Source organism: Dermochelys coriacea, chromosome 3, assembly GCF_009764565.3.
Source record: "Dermochelys coriacea isolate rDerCor1 chromosome 3, rDerCor1.pri.v4, whole genome shotgun sequence".
Taxonomy (NCBI): Eukaryota; Metazoa; Chordata; order Testudines; family Dermochelyidae; genus Dermochelys; species Dermochelys coriacea.
This window is the reverse complement of record NC_050070.1, coordinates 148,280,497-148,299,631: the sequence shown is the minus strand read 5'-3', so window position 1 is coordinate 148,299,631 and position 19,135 is coordinate 148,280,497. Positions and strand designations below refer to the sequence as shown.

At 43.2% G+C, this 19,135-nt stretch overlaps 1 protein-coding gene across 1 annotated transcript in view; it reads right to left on the bottom strand.

Annotated features, from left to right (window-relative positions):
- Positions 1 to 19,135, bottom strand: part of BIRC6 (baculoviral IAP repeat containing 6) — a 342,876-nt gene that overhangs the window by 261,802 nt on the left and 61,939 nt on the right. Inside the window, 3 exon segments of the mRNA XM_038394017.2 lie at positions 1,073 to 1,204; positions 9,442 to 9,573; positions 12,052 to 12,212. Of these exon segments, the coding sequence (XP_038249945.2) occupies positions 1,073 to 1,204; positions 9,442 to 9,573; positions 12,052 to 12,212 (425 nt within the window).

The following is a 19,135-nucleotide window of genomic DNA, read 5'->3' as shown; positions in this document are numbered from 1 at the left end:
AGTAGGTAACTTTTTGGTAATTCAGTATAAATTCTAGGCATTAAAGAACAGTCATTTAAACATACAGTAACTCCTCACTTAAAGTTGTCCAGGTTAATGTTGTTACATTGCAGATCGATTAGAGAACATGCTCGTTTAAAGTTGTGCAATACTCCCCTATAACTTTGTTTGGCAGCCGCCTGCTTTGTCCATTGCTTGCAGAAAGAGCAGCCCATTGGAGCTAGCTGGTGGGGGCTTGGAACCAGGATGGACCAGCCTGTATCAGCTCCCTGATCCCCTAAATTCCCTGTACTGCAGCCACCCAGCAGGCTATCAATTGCTGGGCAGTTCAGGTATCCTTCCCAGAACTGCCGTGTGCTGCTCCTGCCCTCTGCTTTGGAGCTGCTCCCAGAGCTTCCTGCTTGCTGTGCAGGGGCAGTAGAGGGGAGCTAATGTCAGGATGATCCCCTCCCCCCACTCCTGTACAACAGCTTCTGTCTCAACTTGCTGATCTACTTAAAAAGGCAGGTTACTTAGAGTGGGGTCAGCGTACTTAAAGGGGCAATGCACCTCTCTTCCCCCTCCCTCTCTCTCCCTCCTTTCCTCTCCCTCCCTGCTGCCTTGTAGAGTGTTAGGCTACATTAACAACATGTTAACCCTTGAGGGCTCAATCGAGTGCTAGTTCATCATTTAGCAGTAAGGCATTCCCTGGGAAATATCCCACTCTCTAACTTCACCACCTCAACCAAGCTTCACAATCATCATCACTGCTGTGTACAGTATTAAAATTGTTTGTTTAGAACTTGGTGTATGTGTAGTCTTTTCTCTGGCAAAAAATTTTTCCCTGGAACCTAACCCCCCCCCTTTACATTAATTCTTATGGGGAAATTGGACTCGCTTAACATTTTTCAGGAACATAACTATGTTAAATGAGGAGTTACTGTAGATTTATATGGTGTAAGTGTTGCATAATTAACGTGGTCTTATAGGAAATTAATCTGATAAATCCTAACCAAGATTGCTCAACTCAGTATTATTGGGTATACTGTAGTAATGCACATTTTAGAGAGACAGTGTAATATATTAAATTTACCTTTAACAAGCTTTGGACTTGTTAATGTCAACATTCCAGCATGTCCTGACAGATCCAGTCCAGTAGCCAGCCATACTGGACCACATAGTATGTCTTCTTTATGATCGTCTAAAAATGGACACAACCTAAGACCTTAAAAACACAACATAATTTAAGTAGCATTGATATGGACTCATCAAATAAGATAAGGTTACAAAATAAGTTAATTTTCATAAATTAAATGGATATATATTAAACTTCAATTTAGACTGTAAAAGTTAGGTGAGCTGACACCTTTTAAGAAGTAACTAAGCCATGTTCTAGTCAAATTATGTACTTTTAATTTTCAGAAAGTTCTCAAAGTACAGTTTTCAGATATACTGTACACGTAACACAGCTGATGCTCTGGAAAGCTCAATATTCTGCACACATTTATGGCCAGTAGAATGGTGAACTGATATAGTTGTTTGAGCCACAACTATCACAGGTCCTAGTTAAAAAAAACAAGCTCATGTTAGATTTCATTGGCAGCAGATGAAAATGTCAATTTAAATAAGCCAAAATGAGGGAGATGGGATCACTCCAATGCAAATACTTAGAGCCTTGCGCAGACACCAAATTTATATCTGTGGATATCCGAGGAGCTGCAGGGCTCTATTGGGAATGGCAACAGCGAAAGCAGCCACATGTCCATCCATCATTCACAGGAGCCAGCACCCCAAGCAGGCAGCTCCACTGGCATGGCTGCACCATTCCTACCCCCACTCACTGGGGCAGGCATCAAGCTCAGCAGCAGCTGTCCCTGGGCGCACTAGTCTGGGAGCGTGCCAGCCGCTGAGCCTGGTGCGCACCCCAGTGGGTGGGGCTGGGAGCTGTTCAGCCATGCTGGAATTGCTGCCTGTGCAGAGCACTGGCTCCTGCAAGCGGCAGCCAGACGTGCAGCTACTTTCGCCACTGCTTGTTCCTGGTAGACCCTTGCAGTTCCTCGGATACTCGCTTTATATCTGTGGATATCTACATCCGTGGATATAAATTTGGTATCCGTGCAGAGCTCTAAAAATACTAAAACCATGTTTGATGTTAGAGTCAGTCAACATCTGCATTGCAAATCCTCATTTTTCAGTTGTCATATTACAAACAAACAAACTTTGGAAAAAGAATAGCAACAAAAGCTGATATTAGCAATGAAACAACAGAAGAGCTTCAAAGAAGAATGATGCAAGCACTTTTATACAATGAATTTGAGAGACTCAATTCTTAGGGAGGAAAAAAAAAACATTTATATAGCTCCTAGCACAATAGGGCACTTTGAACCTTATTGGGACGTTCAAGTGGAATCTCAGTATAAATAGTATTGCAATTACTAAACTTTTTACACACATTACCACCACCTGAAGTATAAAACTGTTTTAAAAGAGGAATCATGGAAAAAGCATATGTAATCTGAGTTGAATTCTAATTGCTGCTTCATATGAGAGTATAGAATATTTATTTTATTTTTACCAGTTGAGGTGGAAAATACCAGTGTCAGCCACAAGCGAGGCCATAAAAAACCCCTGAAACAATCAGATCATGGGTGACAAGAATATTGCAATGGTAGTTTCCATTCTTGTGAATTATAAAATTGAAACTGTCTGATGTACTTTTAAACATGACTCAGTCCTTATTACATTCAATTATGGTTATATTAAATACAGTCAGAGGTAAACATTTGAAGTATAAAAGACCAATTCATAACTAATTAAGAAAAACAAAAGATCCTGTGTCACTTAACAATAATGTCCCAAAACTGACGCTTCAAAATCTTGACTGTAAAGTAAAGGCTTTGTCCCACTAACCCACCTTGCTATCTGAGCTTACCTACTATGTCCCAAACCAAACAGCAACTGGTGCTGTTCCAGCTCACTAACTCACTGCTTCTAGAAGCCTGCAGGCAGTAGTGTACTAGCACAGACGGGATCTCTCAGATGAGTTCTCAGAGGATCAAGAATTCTGTGTTGCTTAAAGTCACAGAAGACAATGTCTCCGGCTGAGAAGCATCCCCAGTTAGATTCACCCATATTGCCTACATCCCCCCCCCCCCCCCAATCTTCCTTGGAAAAGTGAGGAAATGAAACAAGAGTTAAAGAGGAGAGCACACCAGGCTTCCAATAAATGGCAGTGGGAGAAGAACAAGAGGCAGCTGACAGTATGGGTTGCTAAATGAGAGTAAGTGATTGCCAGTAACAATTGGCATATTTGTAAACAAATGAGTGGGGAGAGGAAGGAAAAAGGAGGCATGATTATGTAGAGAACAAAATGAGGAACACAAAAAGGGCTAGGAAATCACAGAAAGTTAGAAACTGAAAACAGGCTAAAGACAGCAAGAAATAAGGAATGAATGAGAGGTGATTGAAAAATTGAAGCGGGGCATCAGAATTAACACAGAAAATAGAATAGGAGTACTTGTGGCACCTTAGAGACTAACAAATTTATTAGAGCATAAGCTTTCGTGAGCTATAGCTCACCTCATCGGATGCATTTGATGGAAAAAACAGAGGAGAGATTTATATACACACACAGAGAACATGAAACAATGGGTTTATCATACACACTGTAAGGAGAGTGATCACTTAAGATAAGCCATCACCAGCAGCAGGGGGGAGAAAGAAGGAAAACCTTTCATGGTGACAAGCAAGGTAGGCTAATTCCAGCAGTTAACAAGAATATCAGAGGAACAGTGGGGGGTGGGGTGGGAGGGAGAAATACCATGGGGAAATAGTCTTACTTTGTGTAATGACTCATCCATTCCCAGTCTCTATTCAAGCCTAAGTTAATTGTATCCAGTTTGCAAATTAATTCCAATTCAGCAGTCTCTCCTTGGAGTCTGTTTTTGAAGCTTTTTTGTTGAAGGATAGCCACCCTTAGGTCTGTAATCGAGTGACCAGAGAGATTGAAGTGTTCTCCAACTGGTTTTTGAATGTTATAATTCTTGACGTCTGATTTGTGTCCATTCATTCTTTTACGTAGAGACTGTCCAGTTTGGTCAATGTACATGGCAGAGGGGCATTGCTGGCACATGATGGCATATATCACATTGGTAGATGCGCAGGTGAACGAGCCTCTGATAGTGTGGCTGATGTGATTAGGCCCTATGATGGTATCCCCTGAATAGATATGTGGACAGAGTTGGCAATGGGCTTTGTTGCAAGGATAGGTTCCTGGGTTAGTGGTTCTGTTGTGTGGTTGCTGGCGAGTATTTGCTTCAGACTGGGGGGCTGTCTGTAAGCAAGGACTGGCCTGTCTCCCAAGATCTGTGAGAGTGATGGGTCATCCTTCAGGATAGGTTGTAGATCCTTGATGATGCGTTGGAGAGGTTTTAGTTGGGGGCTGAAGGTGATGGCTAGTGGCGTTCTGTTTCTGTTTCTTTGTTGGGCCTGTCCTGTAGTAGGTGACTTCTGGGTACTCTTCTGGCTCTGTCAATCTGTTTCTTCACTTCAGCAGGTGGGTATTGCAGTTGTAGGAATGCATGATTGAGATCTTGTAGGTATTTGTCTCTGTCTGAGGGGTTGGAGCAAATGCGGTTATGTCGTAGAGTTTGGCTGTAGACAATGGATCGAGTGGTATGATCTGGATGAAAGCTAGAGGCATGTAGGTAGGAATAGCGGTCAGTAGGTTTCCAATATAGGGTGGTGTTTATGTGACCATCGCTTATTAGCACCGTAGTGTCCAGGAAGTGGATCTCTTGTGTGGACTGGTCCAGGCTGAGGTTGATGGTGGGATGGAAATTTGTTGAAATCATGGTGGAATTCCTCAAGAGCTTCTTTTCCATGGGTCCAGATATGAAGATGTCATCAATGTAGCGCAAGTAGAGTAGGGGCATTAGGGGACGAGAGCTGAGGAAGCGTTGTTCTAAGTCAGCCATAAAAATGTTGGCATACTGTGGGGCCATGCGGGCTGCTACTCTGAAACCTGTCATTATGCAAGGCACTGAATTTAGCCGTATAGAGTGGAAATCTGTCAACTTCATGAAAAAACTCGCACAGATACAGACAGACATCATATTCCTCTCCAAATGCAAACAGATGGACATCATACCGAAAGGACTGAAGGTAAAAAATCCATTACAATCTACATACCACACAGACTATGCTGACAGCTTGTGCCACACACTCTCAAAGAAACTGCGAAACAACCTGATCAACATCCTCTACAGCAAACAGGGAAAGATTAAGAATGAGCTCTCAGAACTGGATACTCTCAAAGAACCAACCTTCCACACAAACTTCCTCATGGCTGGACTTTACAAAAACTAGACAAGCCATTTACAACACACACTTTGCTTCTCTACAAAAGAAAAAGGACACTAAGCTATCTAAACTATTATATGCCACAAGGGGCCACAACAATGGTTCCCGTAACCTACCCAGCAATATTGTTAATCTATCCAACTATACTCTTAGCCCAGCAGAAGAATCTGTCCTATCTCGGGGCCTCTCCTTTTGCCCCTCCAGCCCCACGAACATGATACAGTTCTGTGGTGACCTAGAATCCTATTTTCGACGTCTCAGACTCAAGGAATATTTCCAACACACCTCTGACCAACATATTAACCCAAAGAGACCTTCCTGCCAACACTACAAAAAGAAGGATTCTGGGTGGACTCCTACTGAAGGTCGAAACAGCAGCCTGGATTTCTACATAGACTGCTTCCGCCGACGTGCACGAGCTGAAATTGTGGAAAAGCAGCATCGCTTACCCCATAACCTCAGCCATGCAGAACACAGTGCCATCCACAGCCTCAGAAACAACTCTGACATCATAATCAAAAAGGCTGACAAAGGAAGTGCTGTCGTCATCATGAATAGGTCGGAGTATGAACAAGAGGCTACTAGGCAGCTCTCAAACACCACTTTCTAAAAGCCATTACCCTCTGATCCCACTGAGAGTTACCAAAAGAAACTACAGCATTTGCTCAAGAAAGTCCCTGAAAAAGCACAAGAACAAATCCGCACAGACACACCCCTGGAACCCCGACCTGGGGTATACTATCTGCTACCCAAGATCCATAAACCTGGAAATCCTGGACGCCCCATCATCTCAGGCATTGGCACCCTGACAGCAGGATTGTCTGGCTATGTAGACTCCCTCCTCAGGCCCTTCGTTACCAGCACTCCCAGCTATCTTCGAGACACCACTGACTTCCTGAGGAAACTACAGTCCATTGGTGATCTTCCTAAAAACACCATCCTAGCCATTATGGATGTAGAAGCCCTCTACGCCAACATTCCACACAAAGATGGACTACAAGCCGTCAGGAACAGTATCCCCGATACTGTCACGGCTAACCTGGTGGCTGAACTTTGTGACTTTGTCCTCACCCATAACTATTTCACATTTGGTGACAATGTATACCTTCAAATCAGCGGCACTGCGATGGGTACCCGCATGGCCCCACAGTATGCCAACATTTTTATGGCTGACTTAGAACAACGCTTCCTCAGCTCTCGTCCCTAATGCCCCTACTCTACTTGCGCTACATTGATGACATCATCATCTGGACCCATGGAAAAGAAGCTCTTGAGGAATTCCACCATGATTTCAACAAATTTCCATCCCACCATCAACCTCAGCCTGGATCAGTCCACACAAGAGATCCACTTCCTGGACACTATGGTGCTAATAAGCGATGGTCACATAAACACCACCCTATATCGGAAACCTACTGACCGCTATTCCTACCTACATGCCTCTAGCTTTCATCCAGATCATACCACTCGATCCATTGTCTACAGCCAAGCTCTACGACATAACCGCATTTGCTCCAACCCCTCAGACAGAGACAAACACCTACAAGATCTCAATCATGCATTCCTACAACTGCAATACCCACCTGCTGAAGTGAAGAAACAGACTGACAGAGCCAGAAGAGTACCCAGAAGTCACCTACTACAGGACAGGCCCAACAAAGAAACAGAAACAGAACGCCACTAGCCATCACCTTCAGCCCCCAACTAAAACCTCTCCAACGCATCATCAAGGATCTACAACCTATCCTGAAGGATGACCCATCACTCTCACAGATCTTGGGAGACAGGCCAGTCCTTGCTGACAGACAGCCCCCCAGTCTGAAGCAAATACTCACCAGCAACCACACACCACACAACAGAACCACTAACCCAGGAACCTATCCTTGCAACAAAGCCCATTGCCAACTCTGTCCACATATCTATTCAGGGGATACCATCATAGGGCCTAATCACATCAGCCACACTATCAGAGGCTCGTTCACCTGCGCATCTACCAATGTGATATATGCCATCATGTGCCAGCAATGCCCCTCTGCCATGTACATTGGCCAAACTGGACAGTCTCTACGTAAAAGAATGAATGGACACAAATCAGACGTCAAGAATTATAACATTCAAAAACCAGTTGGAGAACACTTCAATCTCTCTGGTCACTCGATCACAGACCTAAGAGTGGCTATCCTTCAACAAAAAAGCTTCAAAAACAGACTCCAACGAGAGACTGCTGAATTGGAATTAATTTGCAAACTGGATACAATTAACTTAGGCTTGAATAGAGACTGGGAATGGATGAGTCATTACACAAAGTAAAACTATTTCCCCATGAAGAAAAGGAGTACCGGTGGCACCTTAGAGACTAACAAATTTATTAGAGCATAAGCTTTCGTGAGCTACAGCTCACTTCATCGGATGCTGTAGCTCACGAAAGCTTATGCTCTAATAAATTTGTTAGTCTCTAAGGTGCCACCGGTACTCCTTTTCTTTTTGCGAATACAGACTAACACGGCTGCTACTCTGAAACCTATTTCCCCATGGTATTTCTCCTCCCCACCCCACCCCCCACTGTTCCTCTGATATTCTTGTTAACTGCTGGAATTAGCCTACCTTGCTTGTCACCATGAAAGGTTTTCCTCCTTCCCTCCCCTGCTGCTGGTGATGGCTTATCTTAAGTGATCACTCTCCTTATAGAGTGTATGATAAACCCATTGTTCCATGTTCTCTGTGTGTGTATATAAATCTCTCCTCTGTTTTTTCCACCAAATGCATCCGATGAAGTGAGCTGTAGCTCACGAAAGCTTATGCTCTAATAAATTTGTTAGTCTCTAAGGTGCCACAAGTACTCCTTTTCTTTTTGCGAATACAGACTAACACGGCTGCTACTCTGAAACCAGAAAATAGAATGACAGCCTGGGATAAATAGCAAGCACAAGTACAGAGGTAAATATTTTTTCCTATCTTGATTTAATAAACAAAACCTCAATTTTCAGAAGGAGGGGGAAGCAGGAAAAGGGTAAGAGGGATGGGTAGTTGGATAAGAAGAGAATAGGACAAACTTCAGAATCTTTTTCTCTCTTTCCATGTACTGAAATTCTCATCTGCTCACCTCTGTGTGTGCCTCCTCCCCACCACCCAAACCCTTCTCTCCAAAACTCGCCCCTTATCTCAAACACACCTTGCAATAGTATCCTGGTTTTCTCTTTGAAAACCTGGTCACCACATGAAGCAAAGAAAGAAGGAAAGTAAGACTTAGCTTGAAGGAGTAAGTGACAAAAGTTTGGGGTTTTTGATACTTATTCAGCAGCAACACTTACTTTTAGGCACTAGTCACTCCTACACAGATACAATTTGATACCCTTCTAGACACTTTCTCTCACAAGTTTTGAGGGGAAAGCTGCTCTAATGAGCTAGATAAGGAAAGGACTGAGTGAGTTTGATAAGGCTGTAAAGTTAGTGTACTAGTTAAAAGAACGAGGAGATATAGATCTTCCTACTGTATTTTCTACTGCATGCATCTGATGAAGTGGGCTTTAGCCCATAAAAGCTTATACTCAAATAAATTTGTTAGTCTCTAAGGTGCCACAAGTACTCCTTGTTCTTTCTGCTGATACAGACTACTATGACTACCACTCTGAAACCTGTGACTAGCTATGAATTTTGAACTGGATATTTTAAGTTTTGAAGGCATTGATGCTAAAACTAAGGAAAATTAGATATGCAGTGAAAAAAAGTCAGTTTCCTTGAAAACTAGCTAACTCAAGCAACACTTAAAACCATGTTGCAGTGCAAGACATGACAGACCAGTTTGACAGTTGCTAAAATGATATATAGCATCATTTCTAAATTAAAATAAAACCTTGATTTAACAATACCAAAAATCCAAGTCCCCATCAGTTAATTTTTGCTTTCAATGGCAAAGTATAGCCTCCACTGAAAGGAGCAACTGCCAAATGTACTTAATAGGGCTGACCAGCATAAATGTAAAGTAAGTGCATTTTTTTAATTTTAATTACTTGAAAATATTTACACAGAAGTTCCAATATGATCTCTGAAGTTTTTTCATATAATAGTTTCTCCATAGGGAAATAACCATATTAAACTCACATTGTGATTCCTCTACATCCATGTTCTGCATTTCTTCATTCAACTCAACCAATGTTGGTTTTCCATTTCTTTCCATTTCAATACTATGAGCTGGAGATAAAGGAAAGGTGATCTGTCTATCTACTGCTGCTTCTGGAAAATAAAAAATATTAGCAATATTTGTTCAACATTGTGTAGTGTTAATGAAAACCAGAAACATTAACTTCCATAGCAGATTTATGATTTAAGTTTTTGCTCAAAATTCACTGAAACCATCATCTCTACTAAAAAATCCTAAAGCTGCTGACAAACTCCCCTTCGTATTAAAATTAGAACACAATATATTAAATGAAGTTAGCCTTTGTCCTCAATTTGTTTGTGAGCAGTTTATCAGTCTGAGTTTTATTTTTGAAAAATAAATTTCTACCAATAATACATTGCTCTCAAGCAATTGTTTGTTTTTGATATTGAAAATCAGAGCTGCGTTTGTTTGATTGTTTGTTTGGACATACTGGTATTGTTTCTGTTCACCAAGTATAATTCTTAAAAAATGGTTTCCATTGCAGATACTCCATTTCATAAATTCAAATTTTTATTGCTGCAAATATTCTGTAGCATGAGCTTCTCACCAGCTTAAAAAAAAACCCCATATAGAATACTAGCACAAAAAAGAGTAACTGAATCTAATTCAATTTTTTAATTTAAACAAACCTTGTAACATTGAATTATTTGTCCAGCTCTAGTTAAACCCTATTTAGCTCTCCAGTTTTATTATTTGAATAACTAATTTAAAAAACAAAACAAAACAAAAACAAAAACAAAACAAAAAAAAGCCACACCACAGAAAATGGCCCACAAGTAATAAGACCTAAACTTGCTGGGATAAATGAGGCTGAATTATAAGGTCGAGGAGTAGCTTCATTTTCAGCCAGACCAGCAGAATGGTGTATTTTCCCCATCTCTGGATATAGTCACCAAGCGTGCTTCAGTACCTTATGACTAATACTTCATATCAAGTCTTAAAGAACACAGGTCAAATGTGGGAGCATTTGTTTCCCCTCTGTCCTGTGTCCACAGTTAAGCTGTATGTTGGAATTCTTAAATATATTTTCCCCACTGAGACACTGCTACTCAAATACTGTTCCCTTGGATACACAGCAGCTTTTATGTGCTATTCTTAAAAATAAAATAAAAATAAAAATAAAAAAGACTCAGCAGTACTTCTTTATACCATTATTGAAAGGAGAGGGATTTTTCTGAGAACGGCTCTAAATTTGTTTTTTCTTTTCTCTTAAATTCACAGTTATGCAACCTTTATTTCAATGGAATTCTAGTTTCTAGATTTTTTTTTTTTTTTCCTCATAAGGCACTCAGATGTCCTATAGCAGGGGCAGGCAAACTTTTTGGCCTGAGGGCCACATCGGGTTTCTGAAATTGTACGGAAGCCCAGCCCCCACCCCCCAACAGCCCCGTCCCAGGACTCCCCCCCATCCAACCCCCCTTCCCCGACAGCCCCCACAGGACTCCTGCCCCATCCAACCCCCTGCTCCCTGTCTCCTGACCGCTCCCAGATCCTCCGCTCCTGACTGCCCCCCACCGCCCCATCCAACCCCTCCTCTCATTCCTGACTGCGCCCTTGGGACCTCTGCCCCATCCATCCCCCGCTCCGTCCCCTGCCCACCACCAGAATCTCCTGCCCCGGACTACCCCCTGCCGCCCCATCCAACCCCCCCCACTTCCTGATTACCCCCATTCAAACCCCCTGTTCGCCGCCCTTTGACGCCCCGTCCCTTATCCACACCTGCACCCCCTGAACATCTCCCTGAACTCCCCTGCCCTCTATCCAACCCTGCCCTGCTCCTTGCTCCCTTACTGCGCTGCCCGGAGCACTGGTGGTTAGTGGCGCTACAGCCGTGCTGCCCAGAGCGCCGGGACAGGCAGCCATGCCACTGCGCAGCACAGAGCAGCAGATCAGGCTGCGGCTCTGTAGCTGCTCTGCCGCCCAGAGCATTGCACTGCCAGTGGTGCAGTGAGCTTCAGGGGAGGGGGAACAGCTGGGGAGGGACCGGGGGGGCTAGCCTCCCGGGCCAGGAGCTCAGGGGCCGGGCAGGAGAATCCTGGATGTGGCCTGCAGGCCGTAGTTTGCCCACCTCTGCCCTATAGTCATGGACACCTGCAAACTGAATTTCTAATTATAACTTGGAAGAATTGCCTATCCATTTTTTCTTTTAATCCTTTGATTTAGAAGATAAAAATTTGTTATACACCTCAGAAGCTCTGTCATTTATGTCTGGCACTGCAACTTTCTTTGAATGCATCATCAGACTCTAGTAGTAGGACAACATGTAAGTTCAGCTCCAACTGTTGTTGCTTTAGTTATACTTCTTCATATAAAACATTGAGGTTTTAAAATCTGTGCTTATCTTTGACTATTTTAATGTTTCTCTCATTTTTGCTCCCCAATCTTTAATAAATGTTCATTTGTGCAAAGAAAGTAAAATGCAAGATATTACTAAGTAAATGTAAAGTTGAGATATCTACAAATCTTTACTTCATAGTTAATTAAATCAGTAAAAATACCAGACCTAAAAAGTAACAAGTCTGAGAAAAGAAGATGATCTCCTTTCTTACCATTGACTTTTCCTAGCCCTGGAGCTTTATTTTTCAGTAAAGTCACTTGAAGCTGTGGAATGTTTGTTATGTTTGAGTTCAAAACAAATTTGAAATCAACGTGTCCAACCATACAGGCTTTTGGCAAAACCAGTTCAAAGACATGTTCATCCCAGCTGTTGCTGTTGGGGAAAAAATATTAGGTATTTTGTAACACCATGTCTACAAGTTCACTACAGCCAAACAAGCAGCATCCAGTTTATTTTCTGCATATACTTCTCTAGTGTAGTGAGAAAAGATTTAGTTTTACATTAGTCAGTCTAAGCTTTCTTCATATAGTCCCTCAATATCCACATGAATCTCTGAAGCAAAAATCAAGTATTTTAAACTGCAGTTAACCATGTCCATTTTATATAGAAAACACTGAAAGCCAACTGATAAGACGCTGAATCGATGCATTTGGAAATAAGTAATGGCAAAAAAAAAAAAAAAGCACAGAACCTACTACTACCTGCATTACAATACTGCCTCCATAATACTTAATTTCTTTTGAGTATTTAAAACAATGAAAATACTTTGTTAAACATCAATTGTCTTCCAAGGGTTAAACGGTACCAAAGCATGATAGGATCTGGTTGGCATTCTTCACTGATGGTGTCAAACATTGTCACTTTTCAACAGTATCATGGCCACCTGCAGGAGGCTCAAAATACTAATTTCAATTCAAAATTTTGAAATACATTTGACAATTTATACAGGATGAGAAGTGCTTCTTGCCAGTTGCACACTCAGAAGTCTGCACTGAGCAAAATGGGTGCAGCTTTCTTTTAATGAGTCATATTTTTCCTTTTGAGGCCAACTTTGTTTTATACTGAAAAGTGTAAACTTGAGACAATAAGTACCCCTCAAATTATTAAAGTTTCATAGTCTGACACACTAAGGTTTGCAAAAAAAGCAACTAACATAAAATTAATCATGTTTCGAAGTGTTACGTTACACACATTTTTAAAAGAGGAGGTTACTTACCTATAACTGGAGGTTCTTCAAGATAAATGGTTCCTATCTGTATTTTACTGAGGGGTTATACACATGCTCCATGTGCCCGGAGCCGGAGCTTTTAAAAGTAGTAGCGCCCGTTGGTCCACACATGTGCCCTGCTACCGCCTTATGGTTTTGACTGAGGCAATAAAGGGCAGGGCAGACTAACTGTACCCTCAATTCCTTCTCCACCACAAATCTACCAGATCTGCAGCAGAAAGGAAAGAAGGATGGGACTGGAATACAGATAGGGACCACACATCTCGAAGAGTCTCCACTTCTTTGAACGATGGTCCCTATTGTATTCCACCAAGGGTGATTAACAAGCAGCACTTACTGAGGAGGAAAGTACAAGAAAGGATGGCACCATGGAACAGAGGACCACTGCACAGAACAAAGCATCCATTGCAGAGTCATGCACCAGTGAATAATAGGAAGAGAAGATGTATACCGAACTCCACATGGCTGACTTACATATGTCCATAGGAGACACATTGTGAAGCGCAGTCGTAGTTGATGCTTGCACTGTCGTGGTGTGGGCCCATATCCCACAGGATGGAGACAGCCCTGACAAAGGGTAATGCACCCAAAAACCCACTTTGAAATTCTGAGTGGAGATGGCTTGCGCCTTAATTTTTTCCACTATGGCAACAAATAGCCTCAGAGGCTTCCGGAACAGCCTCTTCCTCTACAGATAAAAGGCTAGGACACTGAGGGAGTGAAAACATCATTCCTCCTCTGAAGCGTGCGGCTTTGGAAAGAAGGCAGATAAATGTATGGGGTGGTTGAGGTGAAAGCAGGAAGCCACTTTCAGAAGAAATCTAGGATGTAAATGCAGGGAAACTTTGTCCTTATGGAACATGGTGAAAGGGCAGTTTGCCAGTTCAGGAGACTTGGGGGGAAGATTCGTGCCTCCCCAGAGTCAATGGCGCGCAGTACATAGACAGAACTGGAAGCTGCCTCAGAACCAATGATTAACAGGACTTTGGCTGAACCAGTGCAGAAGGGGATTGTTGCTCAGGAGCTGGGGCCAGCAGATTCAGCATGCAGTGCAACATTTTGTCATGCTTGTAGGCTTTGGAACACATCACTTCTCCATGGCTGGAACTTATGGCCAATGCAGTGTCTTTCTTGGTCCTTGAGGAAGATTTACTGCCATGCTTATGCACATACTTCAGGGGTGGGCCAACTTTTTGGCCCGAGGGCCACATCTGGGTACGGAAATTGTATGGCAGGCCATGAATGCTCACAAAATTGGGGGTTGGGGTGCGGGAGGGGATGAGGGAACCGGATGGGGATGCAGGCTCTGGGGTGGGGCCAGAAATTAGTCTTTCAGAATGCAGGAGGGGACTCCGGGCTGGGGCAGGGGATGCAGCAGCATCTTCGGGTTGGGACCGAGGAGTTTGGCAGGTGGGAGGGGAATCAGGGCTGGGGCAGGGGTGGAGGGGAGGGTCAGGGGTGCTGGCTCCAGGTGGCGCTTACCTCATGCAGCTCCCAGAAGCAGCGACATGCACCCCTCTGGCTCCTACGTGGTGGCGTGGCCTGTTCACAGGCACCACCCCTGCAGCTCCCATTGGCTGAGGTTCCCAGACAATGGGAGTTATAGGGGCAGCACTTGGGGCAGGGGCAACGTGCAGAGCCCCTTAGCTGCCCCTACACATAGGAGCCAGAGGGGGGACATGCCACTGCTTCTGGGAGCAGCACAGAGCAGGGCAAGCCCACAACCCTGCGTCCCGGCTGGAGTGCCGGAGCGGGGCAAGCCCCAGATCCTGCTCCCTGGCAGAAGTTCGAGGGCCAAATTAAAATATCTGGAGGGCTAGATGTGGCCTCCAGGCCATAGGTTGCCCACCTGACATACTTCCTTGTCTCATGGCTAGAGACCAGCACAGGGTCCGTAGCGCTGGTATTGGCGGAACCAAACTTGAGCTCCATGGCAAGAGGTGCACTCTTGGATTATTCACAGCAATGTCTGGGGGCAGAGGGAGTTCCCCAGCCTGGATCCAACTGTGTCCTCATGGTGACCTCCATGAGGTATTTCTTAAGGCTAAGATCTTGCACCCATGCCTGGGTACTGGATTATGCCAAAGATGCTGGGATTCAAGGGGGAGAGAAGTGTGGTTGGCGAGAAAACTGCCAAAGTAGCACCCCAAAGTTCTTAAATCCTAAGAAAACTAACAACAATAAAATGCTAACTATGTACAAGAATAAATCAGTCTCTCACTACATTTGGAAAGTGCGTCACAAGGGATGAGAGAACAGCAGAAGCTCCAACTCCGACCAGGCGATGGTGGGAAGGAACCAAGGGTGCAGTCGGTCCGCCTGCCTGCCCTTTATCACCTCGGTCAAAATCATGAGGCAGTACAAGGGCGCATGCGTGGACCAATGGACACTACTACTTTTAAAAGCTCCAGCTCTGGGTGCATTGTGCATAACCCCTCAGTGGAATACAATAAGGATCATCTCTTGAAGAAGAACTGCACTTCCTAACTGTTTTCAGTCCATGTGTAAGGGACATTTATAAATATATTATTTAGAACTTAGGTTTCTATACTGTACTATGTATCACTGTCTTCTGCACAATTTCTTTGCAATTCATTAAGCGTTAATATAACTATTTTCTAACGTATATTTTTATTAATTTTTTGAAGTATTAAACTTCAGGGTCAGATCTCTCTCGGGCAGTGGTAATGCACCATTAAACTGCAGGACCTAGGAATATATAACCAGTAGTTAAGGTTCATTGCTTATTGTATATTTGACCATTAGTTCTGTTCCTCGCATAGGTGGAAGAGACTTTTGTGCAGCATTTTCCATGAAGGAAAACAAAAAAAACAAAAAAAAAAAAACCATGAAATTTTTTTTGTAAAGCACTCATTCCCATTCATTGTCAAATGAGCAGTAACTTGTGACAGACAAAGAAAAAGGATCTAAATAATAAAATTAGTTTATGTTCGCTCCTTGTTATAATAAAAAAAATAGGAAAAAACATCTCCTTGAAGAAATGTTTTCAACTGACCTCAAAGCATTTTTATCTTTTCTTTTAATTCTACCATAAGTATCTGACTTTCAGTACTGTCTCCTTTTTCTTCTCGTTAACAGTGTTTAAACCAAGAACAAACACAGAAACTTTCTCTTAGAAAAGTATCTGGGGATGAAAAGAGAACCTGTTTGCTTTCAGAGAAGCAAAGAAGTTCCTAAAGCAAACCTACACAGTAAGATAGCAAAGAATTTTGTGGAAGTCTATTAAGAGACACTCCAGGATGTAAGATAAGTAAAAGAATCTAGACCTTTGCTGCTACAGCAAACTAAGCCAGCCTTCCAAGATCTTCTTGGCTGCTATGGAATTTAGGATTACTTACACAGTTTCAGAAAGGAGTCCACAATCTCTCTACAACTAACTGAACAAAATTGCAACCTGACTGGGGGGGGGGAGGGGGCAGGGGGGACTGGACACCACAGGATTGGCAAGCCAGTAAGTGGTTATCATTATAATGGTGCGACCACTAAGGCTAAAAGACTAACCATGGAAAATGTTAGGCCAAGAAGAATTGAGGAAGTTATGAGCAAAGGAAGACTGGAGTCTTTAGAACAGCATTCCAAACTCAGCTTTAGCACACAGGTAGTTAACACACTTAGTTAATAAACTAAGGATCCTAAAGTTCTTTACAAATTGAACACACAAAAATGCCATTTCTGGGACTGAACATGGCAGCTATTCAGCACCAGAAATACTGCACAACTGACTGTTTCAGGATTTGGGGAAAAGAAGGGGGAAGAAAGATTATTTTGGTTTAGATTTAAGGACGCACAGTGAAAAATTTTCTCTACAACTGAAAAATAGAACGGGGATGTAAGTATGCAAAATATAATTCCTCATGATGAAAGTTTGTCCAGGACACCAGGGTTCCTGAAGAACTACTGAATATTTAATCTAAGCTTAGACGAAGGATCTCAGTCCTCTGTTCTATATAGCCCTAACACACTTCTGGCCCTATATAAATGAAGAGAATGTTGCTATGACATGGACATAACACTAATAATCATTCAAAACATTATATATCATGGATGAGGCCAATCCATTCTAAAAGGGCCAGTGTGTTGAAGTATTAAGGACTGACCAGCTCAGAGGTTCAAGTTACTGACCTGACACAGATACAGAGCTAAGCAGTAAACCAGCTTGTGCACAGTAGCGTATTACACAGGAGCACTGCAATTGTCACACTGAATCAGACCCCTGATTCATCTAGCTCAGTGGTTTACAAACCATGGGTCGCGACCCAGAACTAGGCCACGAAATGGAAAGGACTGGGCCACGGCAGCTCTGGTCAGCACCGTCGACCAGGCTGTTAAAAGTCCTGTTGGCAGTACTGCCTGGCTAAGGCAGGCTAGTCCCTTCCCTTCCGACACCACGCTGTGCCCCAGTAGTGGCCAGCAGTAGGTCTGGCTCGTAAGCAGGGAGTGAGGGCAGCCACGGGGCTCCGCCCTGAGCATCAACTCCTCACTCCCATTGGTCGGAAATTGGCCAATGCGGAGCCTGCGGGCGAGAGCCAGGCTTACACGCTTCTGCCTAGGAGCTGGACCTGCTGCTGGCCACTTCCAGGGCGCTGCCAATCTGTGGTGCCAAAACAGGCAGGAAGCCCTCCAGCTGTGCCACTGACTGGGAGCTGACAGAGGTAAGCCTTGCACCCCAATCCCACGCCCCAGCCCTGAGCCCCCCCCAAACTCAGAGCCCCTTCCTGCACCCAAAATCCCTCATCTCCAGCCCCACCCCAGAGCCCTGATCCCCTCATTCCCGGCCCCACCCCAAAGCCCGCACTCCAACCCTGAGTCCCTCCCACTCCCCAAATCCCTCATCCCCAGCTCCGTTGGATGGCAGGCATCAACAATTTTCTTCAACTGGGTTGCCAGAAAAAGTTTGAAAACCACTGAACTAGCTGACAGTGGCTAGTAGCAGATGCCTCAGAGGAAGGTTTAAGAATCCCACAACAGAAAAGTGAAATCATCTGCCTTCATGAAGGTCTTATACTAATCCAACAGAGAGGTTTGCTTAAACCCTGAAGCATGAGGGTTTTTTGTTTGGGTTTTGGGGGTTTTTTTGGGGGGGAGGGGGAAGAGCGGAATAAATTTCTTCCAAAACTCTGTTTGCATCAACAGGTCATACATAAAACTCTGGATATTCTTAAGTACACAGTCTGCTGGTTTTGATTACTAGGTAAATTGTTGGCTTCAGTGACATAATGGAGCAGTAAATTCCACAGTTTGATTAAGGAAAATAAATTTCACTCAACATGTAATCAGTTTCAACACTCCCACCTTGCCGTTTCTTTGAACATCCCTCTTGTTCTTGTGTTATGACATTCGTATAACAAACTCCCAATCTATTTTCTCTATACCATTTGTTTTTATATACATGTCCTTTCTATTCATCATCTTTTTAAGGTAAACAATCCCAGTCTTTTCAGTTTCTCTTCACATGAGTTTTTCCCATGCCCACAATCATTTCCATTATCCTTCTTTGATGCTCCTCTAATTCTGTAATATTGTATCTATTTATAGGACTACATATTTTCCATATTATTCTGCATTCCATTCCTTGTGCCTCCTATGGCCTTTTTTTTTTCCCCCACCATAGCTGCACATTGAGCTGTCCACAGCGATTCACAGGTCATTTTCCCAACTTGATTCAGAACTGGGCAAGATGTATGAACAGTTCAAAGTCTTCTCCCCGCACTTTTCATATATCTTATGCATGGAGAATTTTTTTTCCCCCACTCCATTTAAACTAGCTAAATTGAAGTTTGAGAAAAGCTTGGAGTAGAAAAGTCAGGGAAACTAGACTTCATTCTTCAAGCAACGAGCTAACAAGAATCCACATGTAGAATATCTGGTTGGTCCAGTAAATTTACATGATATGAGATTTTGGAAAATCTATGCGATTTAGAGAATATAAGAACATAAGAGCTGCCTTACTGAGTCACACCAGAGTCTAGCTTACCCAGTAACCTGTCTCCAGCTGTGGTCCTTGCTAGAACTTCAAGGGGAGTGTAGAGAACAGAGCAATTATGGA